This window comes from Chlorocebus sabaeus, chromosome 14 (assembly GCF_047675955.1).
Source record: "Chlorocebus sabaeus isolate Y175 chromosome 14, mChlSab1.0.hap1, whole genome shotgun sequence".
NCBI lineage: Eukaryota > Metazoa > Chordata > Mammalia > Primates > Cercopithecidae > Chlorocebus > Chlorocebus sabaeus.
The window spans coordinates 44,521,725-44,540,623 of NC_132917.1; the positions used below are offsets into that span (position 1 = coordinate 44,521,725).

The window sequence follows — 18,899 nt, forward strand, 5'->3', positions numbered from 1 at the left end:
TTTTTATTCCTTGCAGTACTTTAAAGATGCTGCTCCACTGTCTTCTTTTCTTTTTTTTTTTTTTTTGAGACGGAGTCTCGCTCTGTGGCCCAGGCTGGAGTACAGTGGCCGGATCTCAGCTCACTGCAAGCTCCGTCTCCCAGGTTCACGCCATTCTCCTGCCTCAGCCTCCCGAGTAGCTGGGACTACAGGCGCCTGCCACCTCGCCCGGCTAATTTTTTGTATTTTTTAGTAGAGACGGAGTTTCACTGTGTTAGCCAGGATGGTCTCGATCTCCTGACCTCGTGATCCGCCCATCTCGGCCTCCCAAAGTGCTCGGATTATAGGCTTGAGCCACCGCTCCCAGTCCCCGCTGCTCCACTGTCTTCTAATGTGCATATTCCTCACAAAAAAAAAATATGCTGTCATCCTTATCTTTATTTGTATATAAAACATCTTTTTCCTCTGGGTGCTTTTCAGATTTTCTCTTTATCACTACTTTTGGGCAATTTGATTATTACTGTGTGCCTGCTAGTTTTCTTCATGTTTCTTGTGTTTGGGCTTGTTGAAATTTCTTGATCTCTGAGTTAACAGTTTTCCTTAAATTAGGACATTTTTCAGCCATTATTTCTTCAAATATTTTTTCTGTTATCTCCTCTCTCCTATTTTTTGAGAAGTCCAGTTTCACATGTATTGACCCACTTAAATTTGTCCCACAGCTCACTCTTTATTTTTATTCCTTTTTTTCCCTACATATATTTCATTTTGGATAGTTTCTATCACTATGTTTTCAAGTTCACTAGTCTTCTCTGCAGTGTCTTATCTGCTGTTAATCTTATCCAATGTATTGTTCTTCTCGGGCATTGTAGTTTTCATGTCTAGAAGTTTGATTGGGGCTTTAAAAGATATCTCTCATGTCTCTACTTGATTCTTAGAATATATTAAAGACCATTATGGTAACTATTGTAATGCCCGTGTCTGCTAATTCTGACATCTCTGTCAGTTTTCGATTGAGTTCCATTGTTTGATTTGTCTTCTCATTATGGTATTTATTATTTCAATTTTTTATATGTCTGGCCATCTTGGATTGTATACCAGATATTTTGAATTTTACTTTGTTGGGATCTGAATGTTTTTATATTTCTGTAAATGTTTTTGAGATTTTGTGTGTGTTTGTGTTTGAGACAGAGTCTCACTCAGTCATGCAGGCTGGAGTGGAGTGGCACAATCACACCTTACTGCAGCTTCAACTTCCTGGGCTCAAGTGGTCCTCCCTTCTCAGCCCCCCAGGTAGCTGGGACCACAAGCATGCACCACCATGCTCATCTAATTTTTGTACATTTTGTAGAGATGGGATCTTGCCATGTTTCCCATGCTGTTTTTGAACTCCTGACCTCAAGCGATCCTCCCACCTTGACCGCCCAAAGTGTGTTTTTGAGTTTTGTTCTGGGATACAGTTAAGTTACTTTGAAATAGTTTGATATGTTTGGGTCTTGCTTTTAAGATTTGCTAGGCAGAACCAGAGCAGCATTTAGTCTAGGGCTAATTATTCCCTACTACTGAGACAAGACCCTTCTGAGGACTCTATACAATGCTTGTAAATTCTGCAGTTTTCTAATCTGGCTGGTTGAACAGGCACTATTCCTGGCTCTGTGTGAGCACTGATCCACTTCCCCTCAATTTTTTGACATGATCTTTTACCAACTTCAAATAGTTTCTTCACACACATGCATGAATCAATCATCCACAGAATATTCTAGGGGGACCATCCACAGATCTCCAGAGTGCTCTCTCTCTCTGTCTGTCTCTCTCCAGTGCTCTCCGTTTCAGTATTTTATCCTGGGAACTCTGACTACCTTAGTTTCCTTAGACTCTCAGTTCCATCTTCTTCTTTTTTTTTTTTTTTTTTTTCTTGAGATGGAGTCTCACTCTGTTGCCCAGGCTGGAGTGCAGTGGTGTGATCTAGGCTCACTACAACCTCTGCCTCCCAGGTTCGAGCAATTCTGCCTCAGCCTCCCAAGTAGCTGGGATTACAGGTGCCCACGATCGTGCCCAGCTAATTTTTGTATTTTTAGTAGAGACAGGGTTTCACCATCTTGGCTAGGCTGGTCTCAAACTCCTGACCTCATGATCCACCCACCTCAGCCTCTCAAAGTGCTGGGATTACAGGCGCGAGCCACCATGCCTGGCCCTACCTTCTTAACTCAGGCAGTCCACCTGCTTCTATCTCATTTCCCTCCTCTATGCTATGGCCTGGAAACTCTCAAGGCAGTAAGCTGGGGTAAAGGTAGGGCTCATTTCATTTCTTTCTCTCTTCTTTTTTTTTTTTTTTTTTTTGAGATAGAGTCTCTCTCTGTCCCCAGGCTGGAGTGCAGTGGCCGGATCTCAGCTCACTGCAAGCTCCGCCTCCCAGGTTTAGGCCATTCTCCTGCCTCAGCCTTCTTTCTCTCTTCTTAAGGATTACTGTCCTGTGTTGCTGATGTTCAGTGTCTTGAAAACTATTGTTTTATATGTTTTGTCTAGGTTTTCTGTTGTTGTTTCAGACAAAAAGCTAAATGGGGCCTTGTTATGCCATCTTTGCTGGAAGCAGAAATCTTTGGAAAGCATTTTAAGTGGCCTTCATGTCTAGCTAATCTACACATTCTATTCAGAGAGTAATTTAACAATAGAAACCTCTATTTCTTCAGGGCCTTCTGCATGCCAGGCACTGTGCTAGGTACATTCACACACAATTCATCCATATGGCCTATTTACTGAGCAGCTATTAGGTGCTAGGGACTATTCTAGGTACTGGCAATACATCACTGTACAAAACAGATTTTAAAAATCTATATCCCTGTGGCGCATATATTCTAGTGGGGAAAGAGAGAAGAAGCAAAATCAATAATCTAGTTATATAGCACATTAAAGGGTAATAGCTGCTATAAAAAAATAAAGGGCAAGATAAGGGGGTTTTAGAAGTGCTGGACTGAAAATAAATGATTGCAGTTTTAAAGAGGATGGTCAGGGGAGGCCTCCCTGAGAAGGTAAGACTTATACGGAAAGACCTGAAGGAGGTGACAGAGTGAGCTGTAGCTATAGAGTATCTGGAGGAAGAGCATTTTGGCTGCTCAAGCAGCCAGTATTAAGACCCTAGAACAGAACCATGCCAGTGTATTCAGGAAAGCATAAGGAGGCCAGTGTTATTAGAGCAAAGAGACCAAGGAGGAGAGTAATAGGAGATAAGGACAGAGTGGTAACCAGGCCCAATTGTATAAGGGTTTTCAGGTCATTGTAAAGACTTTGGCTTTTGCTCTGAGTGAAGAGAGAAAAGGCTCATGATCTGATACATGTTTTAAAAGAATCACTCTGGCTGGTCTCTTGAGCAGAGATTTTTGGGTGACAGATGGAAGCAGGGAGACCAATTAGGGGCCTATCCAATAATTCAGATGAGAGATGATAGTAGTTTAGACTGGGAAGGGCAGTAGAGATAGAGAGAAGTGGTTCGATTTTGATATATTTCAAAGGTAGAATGAACTGCACTTGTGGTGTATTCAATGTGGACTATAAAAAGAAGAGTCAAGGATATATTCAAGGGTTTTGGCCTGAGCAACTGGAAAGATGGAATTACCATTAATGAGATTTTAAAAAGATTAAATGAAGTGAGTTTTGGGGAAAATGATTGGGAATTCAAATTTGGACATGTTAAGTTTGAGATGTCTAGTAGATGTCTAAGCGGAAATATTAAAATAGGAAGTTGGATATATGAATCTAGAGTTCGTGGGAGAGGTTCAGGCTGATAGATCAAGTAAGATAAAGACTAAGAACTGACCTAAATTTAGCAATGTGGGGATCTTTGGTGAGTTTGACAGCAGCATTTTTGGTGGAACGGTGGGGACAAAAACCTGGCTAGAGTGAATTTTAAGAGAATGAGAGGAGAGGAACTGGCAACAGAGTGTCAAACAATTTTCTCAGAGAGTTTTGTTGCAAAGGAGGAATAGAGAAATGGTGCAGTAACTGCCAGGAGAGGATATTTTACAAGGGGGGAAATAAATCCATGTTTGGATACTGATGGAAATAATCCAGAGAAAGAAGAGAGCTGATATAGGAAAGAGAAAGGAAAATGCTAGAGCATGTCCTAGAATAGATCACAGGGGCTGGGTCTAGGCGGCATAAGAGAAGGTACTGGCTATAGATAGGAGTATAGATAGTTCATCTATGGTAATAGGCAGGAAGGCAGCGTATGTAGGTTCAGATGCTATTAGGAACATAAGTGTGGTGGTAGGAGTTTATGGAAGTTCCTAACTGATTGCTGCATTTTTTTTTTTTTTTTTTTTTGAGAAAGGGTCTCATTTTTGTCACCCAGGCTGGAGTGCAGTCGCTAGATCACGGCTCACTGCAGCCTTGACTTCCTAGGCTCAGATGATCCTCCCACCTTAGCCTCCGGAGTAGCTGAGACCACAGGTGTGCACCACCACACCCAGCTAATTTTTTGTATTTTTAGCAGAGGGGGGTATCGCCATATTGCCCAGGCTAGTCTCAAGCTCCTGGGCTTAAGCAATCCACCTGCTTCCACCTCCCAAAGTGCTAGGATTACAGGCATGAGCCACCGTGCCCAGCCTGATTGCTGCAATTTTGACAGTAAAGAAAGAAGCAGGGTCATCATCTGAAAGTGAGGAGGAGGGGAATAGTGTCAGAATTTTGAAGAGAGAGTAGAAAGTGCAAAATAATGACCTAGGATAGTGGGAGGCTAAATGGGCAAAGGAAATGTAAGTATAACTGCCAGATGTCATTAAGAGTCCACTTGAGGCTCATGGTCATGAATTCAAAGCAAAGCCAGTGAGGATGCTTGTGTACTGTCTCTAGCCACATTCAGGTGCACAGGTGCAGTCATGGGCCAGGCAGAGAACTGGATTTAACAAATATAAGGAAGTAAGAGAGGGATGAGGAAGTTGAGGGTGTATGCAAGGGAGTAGTTACAATGATAGGCCATGGAATTTAAGCTGAACAAGAAAGAAAGATAAACATAGGGAAGTGGGACAGTGACATGGTGATAGGATCAGTGTGGGCCAGTGGGACTAAAGAGTACCTTCTAGAAGGAATGAGCTGTGAAAGATAGGAGGGGTTGGTCGGAGAGTGGCTAGAGTTGCAGTAACTGGTAAAGATAGGTTTGGAGGAGTGCTACTCAATGAGTAGACCATGAACTGGTGCCAGTCTGTGAACTGTATGTTACTGATCTGCAAGGAGATAAGTTCAGAAATTGAAAATAAATGTTTAGAAACACTGCTGCGACATCCAAGCATATGATCAGTGGACTTGTATTGGGAATGCCTTTGTGTTTTTAATCTCATTTGTCTATTCCTTTGTGACTATATTTTACAAAAGCATTGGTCTGCAACAGATTAGATACAAACAAAGTCTGGTCCTTCCCCATAGCGGAAGCACATGCTCTCACGAGCATGCATGGGAGTGTCTCTCCAAAGGTGGAGGACAAGGTCACGGAGGAGAGGAGGGAACAGTGAACTCCCCATCATCTCTAGTCTTCCAAGATAGCAGGCTGCCTGACTGCACAGCTCCAGGAAGCACCATTCTCATTATATGTTATGAACAATACAACTCCAGGTACTGTGTGAATGGTGCTCTTAGAATGTTCAAGGAGAGAGCTAGTGTTAACCCCATTTTACAGATCAGAAAACAAGCTCAGAAAGGTTAAATAATTGCCCAAACTCATACAGCTACTAAGGGGAGGAGCCAAGATTTGAACCTAGGTCTGTCTGTTGTGCTAAAGCTGAACTCTGTCCACAACACCCCTCTCTCTGTCACATGCTTATAGCACAGCCATAAGCCTCATGAGAACTGGGGGAAAAATGCCTTTTGGGAATGTGTTACGGTCCATGTGACCTAGCCGGGCATTTCAATTTATTTTAGAGTCACGACTTGTTACAGCTGCTGTGGGAATCCATACCCAGTGGCTGCTTAGATCCCTATCTCTCCAGTTTGTCTTTGTTGAACCAAGGGACTGAAGCACCTCAGGAATACAACATCCACCATCACCGCAGGATTTCCTGCAGTCTGCTCTTGTGCTTTAGTAATTGCATATGTATTAAAAGCAAATTCTAAAGAGACATTTGTGGAATGGTAAGATTATGAATAATTTTAATACTTTAATCTTTTTCAAGATTCATGTGATGGATGGATACATTACTTTTCTGATCTGAGAACGTCTAGTATAGATGTATACTTTAAACCATCTTACTCATGGTTCAAGTCTTAGACTCTAAAAGGGCTGAGCGGGCCCCATTTCTCACTGAGCCTGAGTCCCAGGTACACTGGGAGCCTCAGCATTTCCAGAGAAGTTGGTGTTGGTTGCTTCCGGCTCTCCCCAGGTGCATGGAGTTTCTGAGAAATCCGTAAACAAAGTAAGCATTGATCTCTTAGGGATTTCCTAATTTCCTTCATTTCTTGCCTATCCAGTAAGCCTCAGCAAGTACAGCAACACTAAAGTTAATTTGTAAAGCTTATCTGGGTATTACTGGACCTGTGAACACTGAGGTAACCCACAGCTTCTGGAAAGCCCTCCCATGCTCCAAGTCTGTATACTCACCCAACACATAGGATACAGCATAGGAATTGGGGGTTTATGTGTCCATATGGCCCATCAGGCTGCCCCTGTGAAGGCATGGTCTATGGCACAGTACAGGACCTGACACACAGTGAGGAGTGGCTCAGTAAGAACGAGTTGGACAAGTCAATGAACAACTGCTGCCCAGCCTGTGGAGGTATTTTTGTAGTGATGTCTTTAATCTTTTCTACCTTGAGAAATTAACTGGCATTAATGTATATTAATGTATTGTATATGAAAAGATCTTTTGAGATGACTAGTATAAGACTTATTATTATATTCAGACACATGACTTTTCACCTAGGAAAGATGTAGAAGAAATGAATCCACCAAAACAAGCAAATATAACTGGGCAGGGTAGGACATGTTCACTCCGGTTAGGTCTAAAGAATCAAAATAGAAAATAGGAACAGAATTTTACTTTGAAAAATCGTACCATAAATCACAGTTTTGGTGCTGTGGTAAGATGAATCATTTAAAAACTTGAATATGGTAAAATGCTAATCATCACAGTTATTAATTGAGAGTAACTAAAAACCTCTGGTTGGCCTCATAAGCATTAAATACTAAAGTTTTCAAATGCATGTTACTAATTATTGTTATTAATGTGAAGTTTTAATCCTGATCCCCTTTGGGAGACTAAGTGTCAGTGTAGGTGAATTTTTCGCTATGCCTAAAAACCAACAACTACCAAATGAAATTTGACTCTTCTTTTCTTCCATCTTGCCAAATTGCTCATTTCATCAATACGAAAAGCAACTGACATGCCAGGCAGTATAGATACAAACTGTCTCACATCATTTATTTTTATAAATTTGTATTCCAGTCAAATGTGGAATACTTTGGTTTCAATATGTACCTCATTGATGTTAAGGGTCTAGAATCATTATAATGACTATGGTAAAGATAACATATTTTTCTCTAGTTTGTCTACAAAAACCTATAAAAACTAGCAAAAAGGTTAACTATTGTATTTAAGTAGAGAATTCTTCTTCTAGACTTGAATACTAAATAAAACACAGAAGACGGTTACATCCTATTTTTTATCATACCTTTTGAAATAATCTGTATATACCTTTTAAATAATTTCAAGTGCCACAAAAAATAATGTTAATAGCTCAAAATCAAAAGTTAAAAAAAAACCCCTATGTATAATTTTTAAAATCTTTTTCTCCTCAAGCGTTTTACGATGGGATAATGAGACAGATGTCTCTCAACTGGAAGGACATTTTGACATTGTTATGTGTGCTGACTGGTAAGTACATAAAAATCATAAAACTCCTGTTAGAAAAAAATAGCTTTGCTGGAGTAATTGGGCTGTGCTGCTTTGCTGACGGCTAAGCAAAGTCAACAAATGAAGCACAAAGCCACCTTAACCTCAACAAATTAATATTCATCTCCATATGACAGTTATAAGGTAGTCTTCTATCACACAGTAACTTCTACCACATTATTTCCCAAAGATTGATTTTGAGAAGCATTTCCATTTTCTGGAATTGCCTCTGTTTCATGCTTGACGTATCAGTAAATGGACGACTTAGGCAAATTGCAAATAATTATGGCTCAGAGAGGAATAGTCTGGAGAAAAAGGAGTTTATCAACACAAACAGCTCAATTAGCTTACTTCTTAGGAGAGATCTGACTATTGATATAAGGGAATATATATGTGTGTGTACACACACATACTCTCTAGCAAATAAACATATCTGTGGAATATCTTTGGGGAAATAGCTCTTCTTAAAATATATGTTTGCTATCTAATGTTTTCAGTGTATTCAATTATAATATTTAATGATACATAAAACAAAAATTATAAAATTTCATTTTATTCTTATGCAGATAATAACATGACAATCTCTGTCAGGTGCCTGCATTTTAAAAATAATTTACATTAGGTATTTTGCCTTCTATTTTAGCCCAGTCTACTTATTTGTTAATGAAAGTCTGATCATAAGTTACAGGATAAATATGCATCAGACCTTAATAATTATTTCAACTCATCTTATGTATTTCTTCATGCAATTTGAATAATAATTATTTCAGCTTATGGGAAACATTGACAATTCACAAGTATTTTCCCTGTTAAGAGTAAGATCTTGTTTGTAGTTTTATCATGATGTTTATCAGGACACTTTAGATTTTAAAACACATTTAAGTTCAGATTCTGAAGAACTTCTGTTACATTGATAGGGCCAATCATGAGATCCAGAACTCAGAGAAGACTTTCCCTAGAGGAGAGTTGAATGAAATTTTCAGGAAGTGGGTTTCGTTATTATTATTATTATTTTAAGATTTTCAATGGATAACTTTTCTGCAAAAGTCATTGGAATTAGGTTTGCTTTTTTTCTTTGGAAAAAAAAATACTTCTCCATGAAAAATAAATATTTTGTTCTATTGTTAGCTGAGAGTTTCTAGTTTTTCAGAGCCCTTTTAGTCTTTTTGCACCCAGTTTCAGAAAATCTTGTTCCAAAAAGATCTAGGTTTCTCCTAGATTTCTGACTAATCACTGATAGTGTGCCTCAATGCCGCAGCCATCATCTTATCAAAAATAAGGAGCTAAAACCTCACGGTATGATTCGAGCAAGTAATTTAGTAAATGCCTTTCCTCACCAAATATGAGAAAGAATCCTCCAGGTTTCATTGCACAGATGAAGATAATGCTGGCAGGATTAGATCAGATTAAGCATGAAAGTCAGATCAGAGAGCAGCGGCAAGAGGGAAGGGGCAGCGTCTTCCTGAAGCTTTAGAAGAGGGTCACACGCGGACAGGCTCTGATTATATGGGGAAGGCAGGTCTGGCCAAGAGATTTAGAGTTAAATTTGTCCCTTACACAAATATCAAAACAGCCTGGCTTTGTCATACCTTGTGTTATGGACACTCTCACCATGTCATCACCATGTCATCCTATTTGTACCAGAGGGAAAAGCAGAGGAAGTAAGATTTAAGCTCTTTTCTGATTAATGTTCTCAGGTTAAAAATAGCCACACAACATGTTTGAAAAACAGTCTTTTTTCCGTAGCTGACAACAGGGTCACGTCCACTGATATACATAATGCATATTCAGTTTAAGACTTACATTACACGCACATAACATAATACAATATTATATGTATACACACACACATAGATACATATCTGGTAGCTGTGTGAGAATTTATGGCTTCAAATGAACTAAATACACCAAGCTTCATTTTATAAATGGCTTTTCCATGCATGAATTGTTGTTGGTTTTTTTTCCTCTGGGTGTTGTAAATGCCAGAATGTCAGCCTGTTTATAATTTCCCATTTGTAAATGTGGAACATTAAGCTACTCTCACTGTGATGCTGATAGTATTTCCAAAAGAAAGGCTTTGGTAATGGTCTCTCTTCATATTCGTGGAGATGGGTAAGTTGCTTAGAAACTTAGAAAGTACAGTAATATTTCTAATATGCACGTTGTGCATGTAGCAGTGAAGCACAGGATTCCACGAGTTCTTTATGTCCGGTTGGTGTGGTGTTTCTCTGTAAGAGTTATTGCATGGATGCCGCTTCTAGGGGCAGGCAGGCAGGCAGGCAAACCGTGCTACATTTTTTTAAGAATGTCACAGGAGAGAAAAGAAAGCTCTCTTTAGACACCACCTCCAAGACGAAACCTGAAATCCTCAGTGTCAGAAAGAGGTGCCACACATAAATAGATCACATTAAGTCTCACACCATCCTTTGGTCATTGTCAGCAATGAGATCTGGATTAGGCCACAGGAATATGAAGCAAGAGTCGGAGTTCAAATATTAGGTACATGGATTAAAATCTTATTGAAGCATTTCCAGCAAGGGTGGCATTGTCTGATTCCCTGAATAGCTAACCAGTGGTACTGCTTGATCCCATTTACATGAAAACAAGCTCTATTCACAAACCTATTCCAAACCCACATTGTGGTTCAAGTAAAATGCACATGATTACAACAAACGGTGATATGTTTATGTTCTTAAATCATTCATATATTCAGATATTTACATTCAAACATTCAAAAACCTGTAGGCAGTGGGGGAAATAACTTATTTCCCAGAAGAGACAGTCTGTTAGTTCACAACTAAATTTAGTAGCTCAACTAGATTATAAAATAAAGAGGCAAACTGTGAAAGCTAGTCATTATTTCACCATTCAGCATTTTTGACAATGAAAAATAGTTTCATGGTTCAACAGTTCCTAAATAACTTGTAAAATGTCAACTTTGAAATAAACAGAAGGAAAAATTGAGGTGCAGCCATACCTGCAAAAGGATGCTGTTGACAAACATCAAAATATTAGAATATTTAACCACAGGTGTAGAAAAAAACCTGCCTATTAAGTTCCTCAGTTGACTTGTTTAATGTTGAGTTTAATATAAGGATTCCTTTCTGCTGGAATGCAGTCCAGCCTGGTCCTTGCTGAGTTAGAATAGTGAGTGATTGTTAATTTTAAGCCTGCCTTTCCAGACTCCTGTTCAATCACAATATAATCTAAGGGTCTGGAAGTAAGATGTTTTTTTATCCAATGAACGCTTTCATTCAGTGTTTGACGGCCCTCCAGTTTATTGTAGCTCTGCAAAAATAGAAATAACTCTGTGCATTTGAATTCTCAAAAGGCTTAGAAAGCATATCTGAAATGCCACCCATACCCTGACCGGCCCATTGAGCTGGGTATGCAGGGCGATCAGCACATCTGTGTGCCTGCAGCCCGAGACTTCGGAAAGAAATGGCGGAAAGTACACTGGCCCGCAGCAGCCCACCCCGCTTGCCCTCTCAGCAGTTTCGCGCTTGCTATATACTCTAAATTGTTTCTCTTTTTTCAGTCCTTTTTACTTTACTCTAAATGATGAAAAATGTTTGATTTTTAAGCTGATTTTGTGAAATTTTTTCCCCTCAAAATGGAAACACTGTAGGCTCTAGAATTTGTTTTCTTTCAGATGCTGTGATCATGGATAGCTCCAAATCACAACTCACAGACGTTTACATCTGAAAATATATTCAGCCCAAATATAGTCAGCCCTTTCACCTGACACCCGAAAAGACTCAGTCCCAGAGAAAATACATGAATCGCCCACGATTGCTCAACTAAAGGGGTAGAGCCAAGTAAAATTAGAATATGGCATCATTCTGAGCTCTCATAAAAATCAGCTGGTAAATACTGAAAGGTCATTCCTTTGCTGAAGTTAAATCTAAAACAGTGACTTTAACTCAGCACATTTCACCTTGAAAATTACATAGGGGGTCTTCCTTTCTGTGGCTATTGACAGAGAAAAATGTCTCCTTGTTCTCTGCACTAATTAACTTCCCTTTGAGAGGAATTACAGATGCTCTGCAGTCTGCATAAAACTCTGATTCTAAGGGAGGTGATGAAAATGGTCTGGCACCTTTCCTTTGTTGGAAAATCTGTGATTCTGATCAATGGAAGAAAGCAAGTGTTGATCCACAAGTGAATTATATAGAGGTGTGTGTGTGCGTGTCTGTGTGTACATGTCTGTGTGTGTCTGTGTGTGCGTGTGTGCACACGTGTGTGCATGTGTGTGCGTGTGTGTCTGTGTGCGTGTCTGCATATGCATGTGTGTGTGCACACGTGTGTTGTCTGTGTGTGCATGTGTGTGTCTGTGTGTGTCTGTGTGTGTGTGTGTGTGTGCGCCCTTTAATGGTCAAACTAGACTGCCAATGTATTTTGATCAGTAACTAAAGGGAGAGTTAAAATGGTATCTCCATCCCCATCACTGACCCACTCAGCCTTTTTTAATAGATCCACTTAAGCTACTGCTGTTCTCTCAGCCCATTAGGACTTGTTTGAGGGGTGAATTTTCAGGAGATTATATATCATTCGCACTAAAACACATTGAAATTGCTCAGATGACATACTCTACAAAGTGTTATAAATTCTGGATCAGAGCTAAGTAGCAAGTGAGCATACTTGGAATAAAGATCTATTAGGGAACTACAAAGAATTAATTTTGAGACATTTGATCTGGAGACTTGGAGTAGACAGCATTACCTTTCAAATAACTGTGTTTGGAATGTGTGCCATGTGTTAAGCTGTGATGTTAACATCTTTGTCACCCTGACCAACTTTAAGGAGAAATAGCATTTTATAAGGGTATGTTTGAAGCTAAATTCTTAAGGTGCTGTTTATTTATTTTTTTCTAACAATCTTACCAGTTTTAGGATGCACAGATATAAACCGAGTGTGGTCCTTTGCTTAAATGCTGCATGTCCCAACCAGCCAGGTTTCCCGTAGGCCTGGGTATTTTCCTACAGAGATATTTTCCTACAGCCATAATCCTACAGAGATATTTCCTACAGAACCGGGGAAGTGGAGCTTGCAGTGAGCTGAGATCACACCACTGCACTCCAGCCTGGGCGGCAAAGCGAGACTACATCTCAAAAAAAAAAAAAGCAACCTCAAGATATTATTACCTCACTAAGGAATAAAATAGAGAGTCCTGAAGAGTGAACATTTTAAAGACTTACTTATAGTTTGATTCATTTCTCATTAATTCTTAATGGTTATTAATCACTGTTTAATATGACTTAATGGCAAATTTCTGTCACACTTAATTTACATACATTCTGTGCTCCAAGATTTAAGAATGTAGTTTTAGGAAAGGTAAAGTTTTTCCATGGGTAATACTCAGGTCATCCTGAGTGATGGATGGAGTGGGATGAGGTTCCATTCTGGACATGGTTTCTAGCCCATCTGAGGATTATTTTTCCATTGCTCAAAGCGACCTTCCATAGAAGAACCTTCCATGGAACCTGTGGTAACCAAAGAAACTCAAGCAATGACTTTTTGGAAACTTCTTATAAGCTGCTCTCCTCAGAGGAGAAAATCATCAAATTGGAAGAGAACCTAGTCTGGTGAAACATCCTACCTGAAAGTTGATTCATCCTTGACAATATCAGTTCAAAGGAGTATGAACTTTAGGGACATTGAAACTAACACCCTACATAAGCTCCTCGATTCCAAGAACTGTGATGATCTGCCAGTGAGTCCACAAGTAACCATGTATTGAGCACCTTCTGTGTGTATGCTGTGCTGGAACTATTAATAGTAAAGCAAAATGAAGACAGAATGGAAGCTCCTTGAGGATGGGAACTTTGTCTTATTCGCAGCTAATCCCCAGTGCCTAAATTTTCCCTTAGTATATAGTAGATGCTCAACAAATATTTATCAACTAACATATCTTATTAATTTCATGTCCACATAGTCATATAATTGGGTGCTTACTGACAAGGAAACAGGCTTCACATGAAGTGACCTGCCCAAAGTCACATGGCAGTAACATCAAAGCCAGAGCTCTTTAAAACCCTGAACCAAGCTCCTCGCTTGTCTGAAGTGTAGCTCCACACAGCAGCCCCCTCTGATTGAGGACAGCAGGCCTCCCACTGACAGCTGATACTCACCCTTAGCTAAAAAGAATGATGCAGGGCCCTAGAGTAGATAGTACTTACTGCTGCTGTGTGAAGAGACAGGAGGCCAAATCAGAGGGGACTGCCCTGCAGCATTAGAAATGGGAGTAGGGGGCCTTGCTTAGGCCCCTCATGGAGATGGCTGATGCACAAGGTTGCTGAGTGTTCTAGCTTAAGGTAAGGGACCCACTGTTAGAGAAGAAATTCAAGTTGTGAATGGAACACTTTTCCATATTACTTTCCAAACAAATGCATTTGAAATGGTGTTCTGAGTTCAGAGGTTTCAAATGCAGTTTTGCTGTCCCTGCTTTTTCTTTCTTTTTTTTTTTTTTTTTTTTTTGGTCTCTCTTGAGACAAAGTCTCACTCTGTTGCCCAGGCTAGAGTGCAATGGTGCGATCTCAGCTCACAGAAGCCTCCTCCTCCACCTCCCAGGTTCAAGCGACTCTCCTGCCTCAGCCACCCAAGTAGCTGGGATTACAGGCACATGCCACCACGCCCGGCTAATTTTTGTATTTTTAGTAGAGACGGGATTTCACTATGTTGGTCAGGCTGGTCTTGAACTCCTGACCTCAGATGATCCGCCCACCTCAGTCTCCCAAAGTGCTGGGATTACAGGCGTGAGCCACCATGCCCGGCCTGCTGTCCCTGCTTTTTAAAAAGACATAATTGTCCATTTTTATTAAGTAGAAAACAGTCCTTTTATTTATTTATTGTTTTGCAAAAGACACAGCCTAGAACTGATGGCTCTAAAGCTGGAGATGTATGTCTCATACACTTCTCAAGCCATACACTGTCACCATAGTGACTACCTCTACAGCACAGCTGTTCTTCCCCAGGAATCAACCTTTTCATCTACTATGTCCTCAGCTCTTTTCTAAATGTTGTGAGAGAGGCAAAGAAATGCAGAGACGAGGCCAGGTGCGATGGCTCACGCCTGTAATCCCAACAATTTTGGAGACCAAGGTCGGCAGATCACCTGAGGTCAGGAGTTTGAGACCAACCTGGCCGACATGGTGAAATCCTGTCTCTACTAAAAAACAAAAATTAGCTGGGCGTGGTGGCATGTGCCTGTAATCCCAGCTACTTGGGAGGCTGAGGCAGGAGAATCGCTTGAACCCAGGAGGTGGAGGTTGCAGTGAGTTGAGATCACGGCACTGCACACTCCAGCCTGGGCAACAGAGTGAGACCCGGTCTCAAAAAAAAAAAACCACAAGAAAGAAACGCAGATGCTGTCTGCCTTCAAGAAGCACAGCAGCTGGATGAGAGGACAACAGTGAAATGCAGGAACCTGGGAGAACTTCCAAATGCTCTCCTTGTACTGAGCTTGGAAAAAGGAGAGATCCCTATGGATGCAAGTAAACAGGGATGGCTTTCTTGACCAATCCCGCCTAACTCTAGTCATCTGATGACCTCCCCCTTTTGCCTAAACTGGTCAGTGCTCTCTTCTGTGCATTATTTCATGCTCAGGAGTAATTACAATTAGATGTGAGAGGTGGTACCGAGCAGTGGCTCAGAGCACAGACTCTGAAGTCAATATGGTACAGAGGTGAATCCCAGTCCTGCCGATTAGTAGCTGTGTGACTCCAAACCTCTCTATGCCTCTGTTTCCTTAGCTGTAAAATGTGGACAATAATAATAATGCTAACAGTAAAAGCTACCTCATAGGATTGATGTGAGGATTAAATGAACTATGAAAAGCTCTTAGAGGATATCTGTTACCTAGTACTCAGCTCAGTGAGTATTAACTGTTTTGTTATTAAAACGTGTGTGTTTCTGCCATTTGTATTTAACGCATGTCCTTGTGCCTGGCTCACCTCCCTTTTATACTGTAACCTCCATAAGGACAGGCATAGTGCCCCCTTCTTCCTTACCTCTTTACTGCTTGTATTAGTCCATTTTGCACTGCTACAAAGGTACACCTGAGGCTAGGTAATTTATAAAGAAATGAGATTTAATTGGCTTATGGTTCTGCAGCCTGTACAGGAAGCATATGGCTGGCATCTGCTTCTGCTTCAGGAAGTTTCCTTATGGCAGAAGGCACAGGGGAAGCAGGCAGTCACGTGGTGAGGGAGAAGGAGCAATAGAGAGAAACAGGAGAGGCTCTTTCAACCAACCAGATCTCACGTGAGCTCATTACCACGGGGAGTTCACCAAGACACGGATGAAGGATCCACCCCCATGACCCAATACCTCCCACTAGCCCCACCTCCAACATTGGGGATCACATTTCAACACGAGATTTGGAGGGGATAAACATCGAAATAGTATCACTGCTTTTTGGTGTTGTATATACAATTCGGGCCCCATGGTTTCGGCATCCTGGATATTCCAGTACTGTTCAGATTTCAAAGATTCAGCTGTACTTTCTAAGCTCGGTTATTATGACCTCAGTTCATAGTTACTATGTTGGTGCAAAAGTAATTGCGGTTTTTGCCATTAAAGGTATGGCAAAAACCGCAATTACTTTTGCACCCACATAATATCAGATCATGTATCCCAATATGGGGTTCAGAAAAAAAGTCCCTATCAATAGCTATCATTGGCAGCCTCTAGCAGCTTTGCTTTCTCTTGACAGAGTGCTCTAGCAATGCCCCGGAGCCCTTCTACAGAGGCTGGACTACTACCCTGGTGTTTGGCGGCCAGCTCTGTTCTGCGTGCCTTCGGCACTCAATGCTTTCACCTGTCCCCACCCCAACCCCACCCACAGAATCCTTTCCTTGGTTTTAATAAACATCCAGCTGTGTTCGTCCATTATCTGCTGCTATAACAGAATACCACAGATTGGGTAATTGATAAAGAACAGAAATGTACTTCTCACAGTTCTGAAGGCTGGTAAATCCAAGATCAAGGCACTGGCAGGTTTGGCGTCTGCTGAGCATCTGGTCTCTTCTGCCAAGATGGCACCTAGAATGCTGCATCCTCTGGAGAAGAGGAACGAGTGTCCTCACGTGGCGGAAGGCAGAAGGGGAAAAAGGAGCCAAACTCCCCACCTCTCAATACTGTTGCATTGGGGATTAAGTTTCCAGCACATGAATTTGGGGGAAACATTCAGACCATAGCATCAGGTATGGCCAAGTTAAGTAACTTGCCACCTACTGCCAAGCAACCCAAACTCAAAGGTCTGGGACATGCAATTTCAGATAAGGAAAATGTGTCCCAAGCTTCCAAGATAATAACTGGTGAAGACAAAGTCAGACTGACCCAAGCAAAGGGGTGACAGGCAGATCAGCGTGAACAGAAATTCTCTAAAGATCAGGGATGGAAAATGAAAAATCAAAGTGAACTATAAAAACATTAACCTGGGTTGGGTACAGTGGCACGTGCCTGTACTCCCCACACTTTGGGAGGTTGAGGCAGGAAGATTGCTTGAGCCCAGTAGTTCAAGACCAGCCCTGGCAACAGAGTGAGACCCTGTCTCTACCAAAAAAAAAAAAAAAGTAGCTGGGCACGGTGGTGCACACCTGTAGTCCCAGCTACTTGGGAGGCTGGGGTGGGAGGATTGCTTGAGCCCTGGCATTCGAGGCTGCAGTAACTGGATGACAGTGCAAAATCCTGTCTCAAAGAAAAAGAAAAAAGAAAGAAAGAAAAGAAAAAAAACAAAAAATCAATGTGGAGGCCCAGAGAGGAAAATCCAGACTTGCCATGGTCTCTGTGATATATTGTCTGAGTTTATTCTTTGTTTTTGTAGCTGTTCACTCCTAAGTCAGAGGTTGAGTCTAACCTCAGTGCTGTTTCTAGTCACTAAACTCTGTTACCTCCTGAGATATATTTCATGGTTTGGGTGTCATAGGGCTGGTGGTTTGTTGTCTGAGGGCAGCCACACAGCACCCTTGGTGGGCAGAGGGCCCAGGTCTAAGGGAGACTAGGCTCTAATGACAGGAAGTGGCCAGAGTGCTTCATCTCAACCAGATGGCTATCCCCAACAGCAGTTTGGAAATCGTCCCTGTAACATTAACACATGGCCCAATCATGTGTGAATCCTGGCCCATTGCATGTTGACAACTTGGCTTTAGTTGGATAACACTGACCACAATATCTTCTCCCCTCCCACCCCCTCCAGTGAGACCCTTGAATGGTAGGAAACAATTTCTCTTTTTTAGCGTTGGGTAAACATGTGTAATTAGCCTTGTACTTATCTCCATTAGTATCATTAGACTTGAAAACCCAGTTTAATCTGGATTCTGCTCTCTTCTCAATGTCAGCCTGTTTCTGGACCAGTACAGAGCCAGCCTTGTTGATGCAATAAAGAGATTACTCCAGCCCAGGGTAAGTATGTTTCTATTTTCTCCTGAACACTGGCTACGGAATAATTAGTCTGTGCACAAAGATGGAGAGAGTAATGGAATGGCAGGATTAATGTCATGTAATACTTTAATACTTATTATGTCCAACTTCAATTGGGTCTTCTGATCTATTAGATTCTTTCCTAATCATAACTAGGAAACTTCATACCCTTGGCCTTCTGATAAGAAACACAGTGGGTAGTAAAATAAATGCAACCGCTTCAAAGATAGTGTGAGATTATTTTTATCAAAGAATTTCTTGAGTCTTTTCCTTTGATAACAATATCTTCATATTAAAGTTGAAGTATGATATTGAAAGTTTTCTGTTGACTTCTGTCATTTTTAATTCCTTCAATGGCAACCTTTCTCGTTGGTTATTTATTTATTGCAAAAGAATACTTTTTTCTTTTTATTTCTGTTTATATTAAAGAAAAGGACTTCAGATGAGTCTGTATATTAATAGTTCTTTGCTTTAAAAGGAAGCCATTATTTACATATTATAAACATTAGGTCACAATGAAACCAAGCATGGCATAAAAGATTGTGCACATTTTTACATTTATATATCCATTTATGCCTGTGAGTAAATTACAGAGTTTGTATCCACTCTTATTTTGTTGGACTG

The 18,899-nt window shown here is 40.8% G+C and overlaps 1 protein-coding gene across 2 annotated transcripts in view; it reads left to right on the plus strand.

Annotated features, from left to right (window-relative positions):
- CAMKMT (calmodulin-lysine N-methyltransferase) overlaps positions 1 to 18,899 on the plus strand; it is a 418,274-nt gene that overhangs the window by 381,877 nt on the left and 17,498 nt on the right. For both annotated transcript variants that reach the window (XM_038006250.2, XM_038006251.2), the window contains exons 8-9: positions 7,761 to 7,835; positions 18,194 to 18,257. In XM_038006250.2, the coding sequence (XP_037862178.2) occupies positions 7,761 to 7,835; positions 18,194 to 18,257 (139 nt within the window). The remainder of the gene's footprint in view (positions 1 to 7,760; positions 7,836 to 18,193; positions 18,258 to 18,899) is intronic.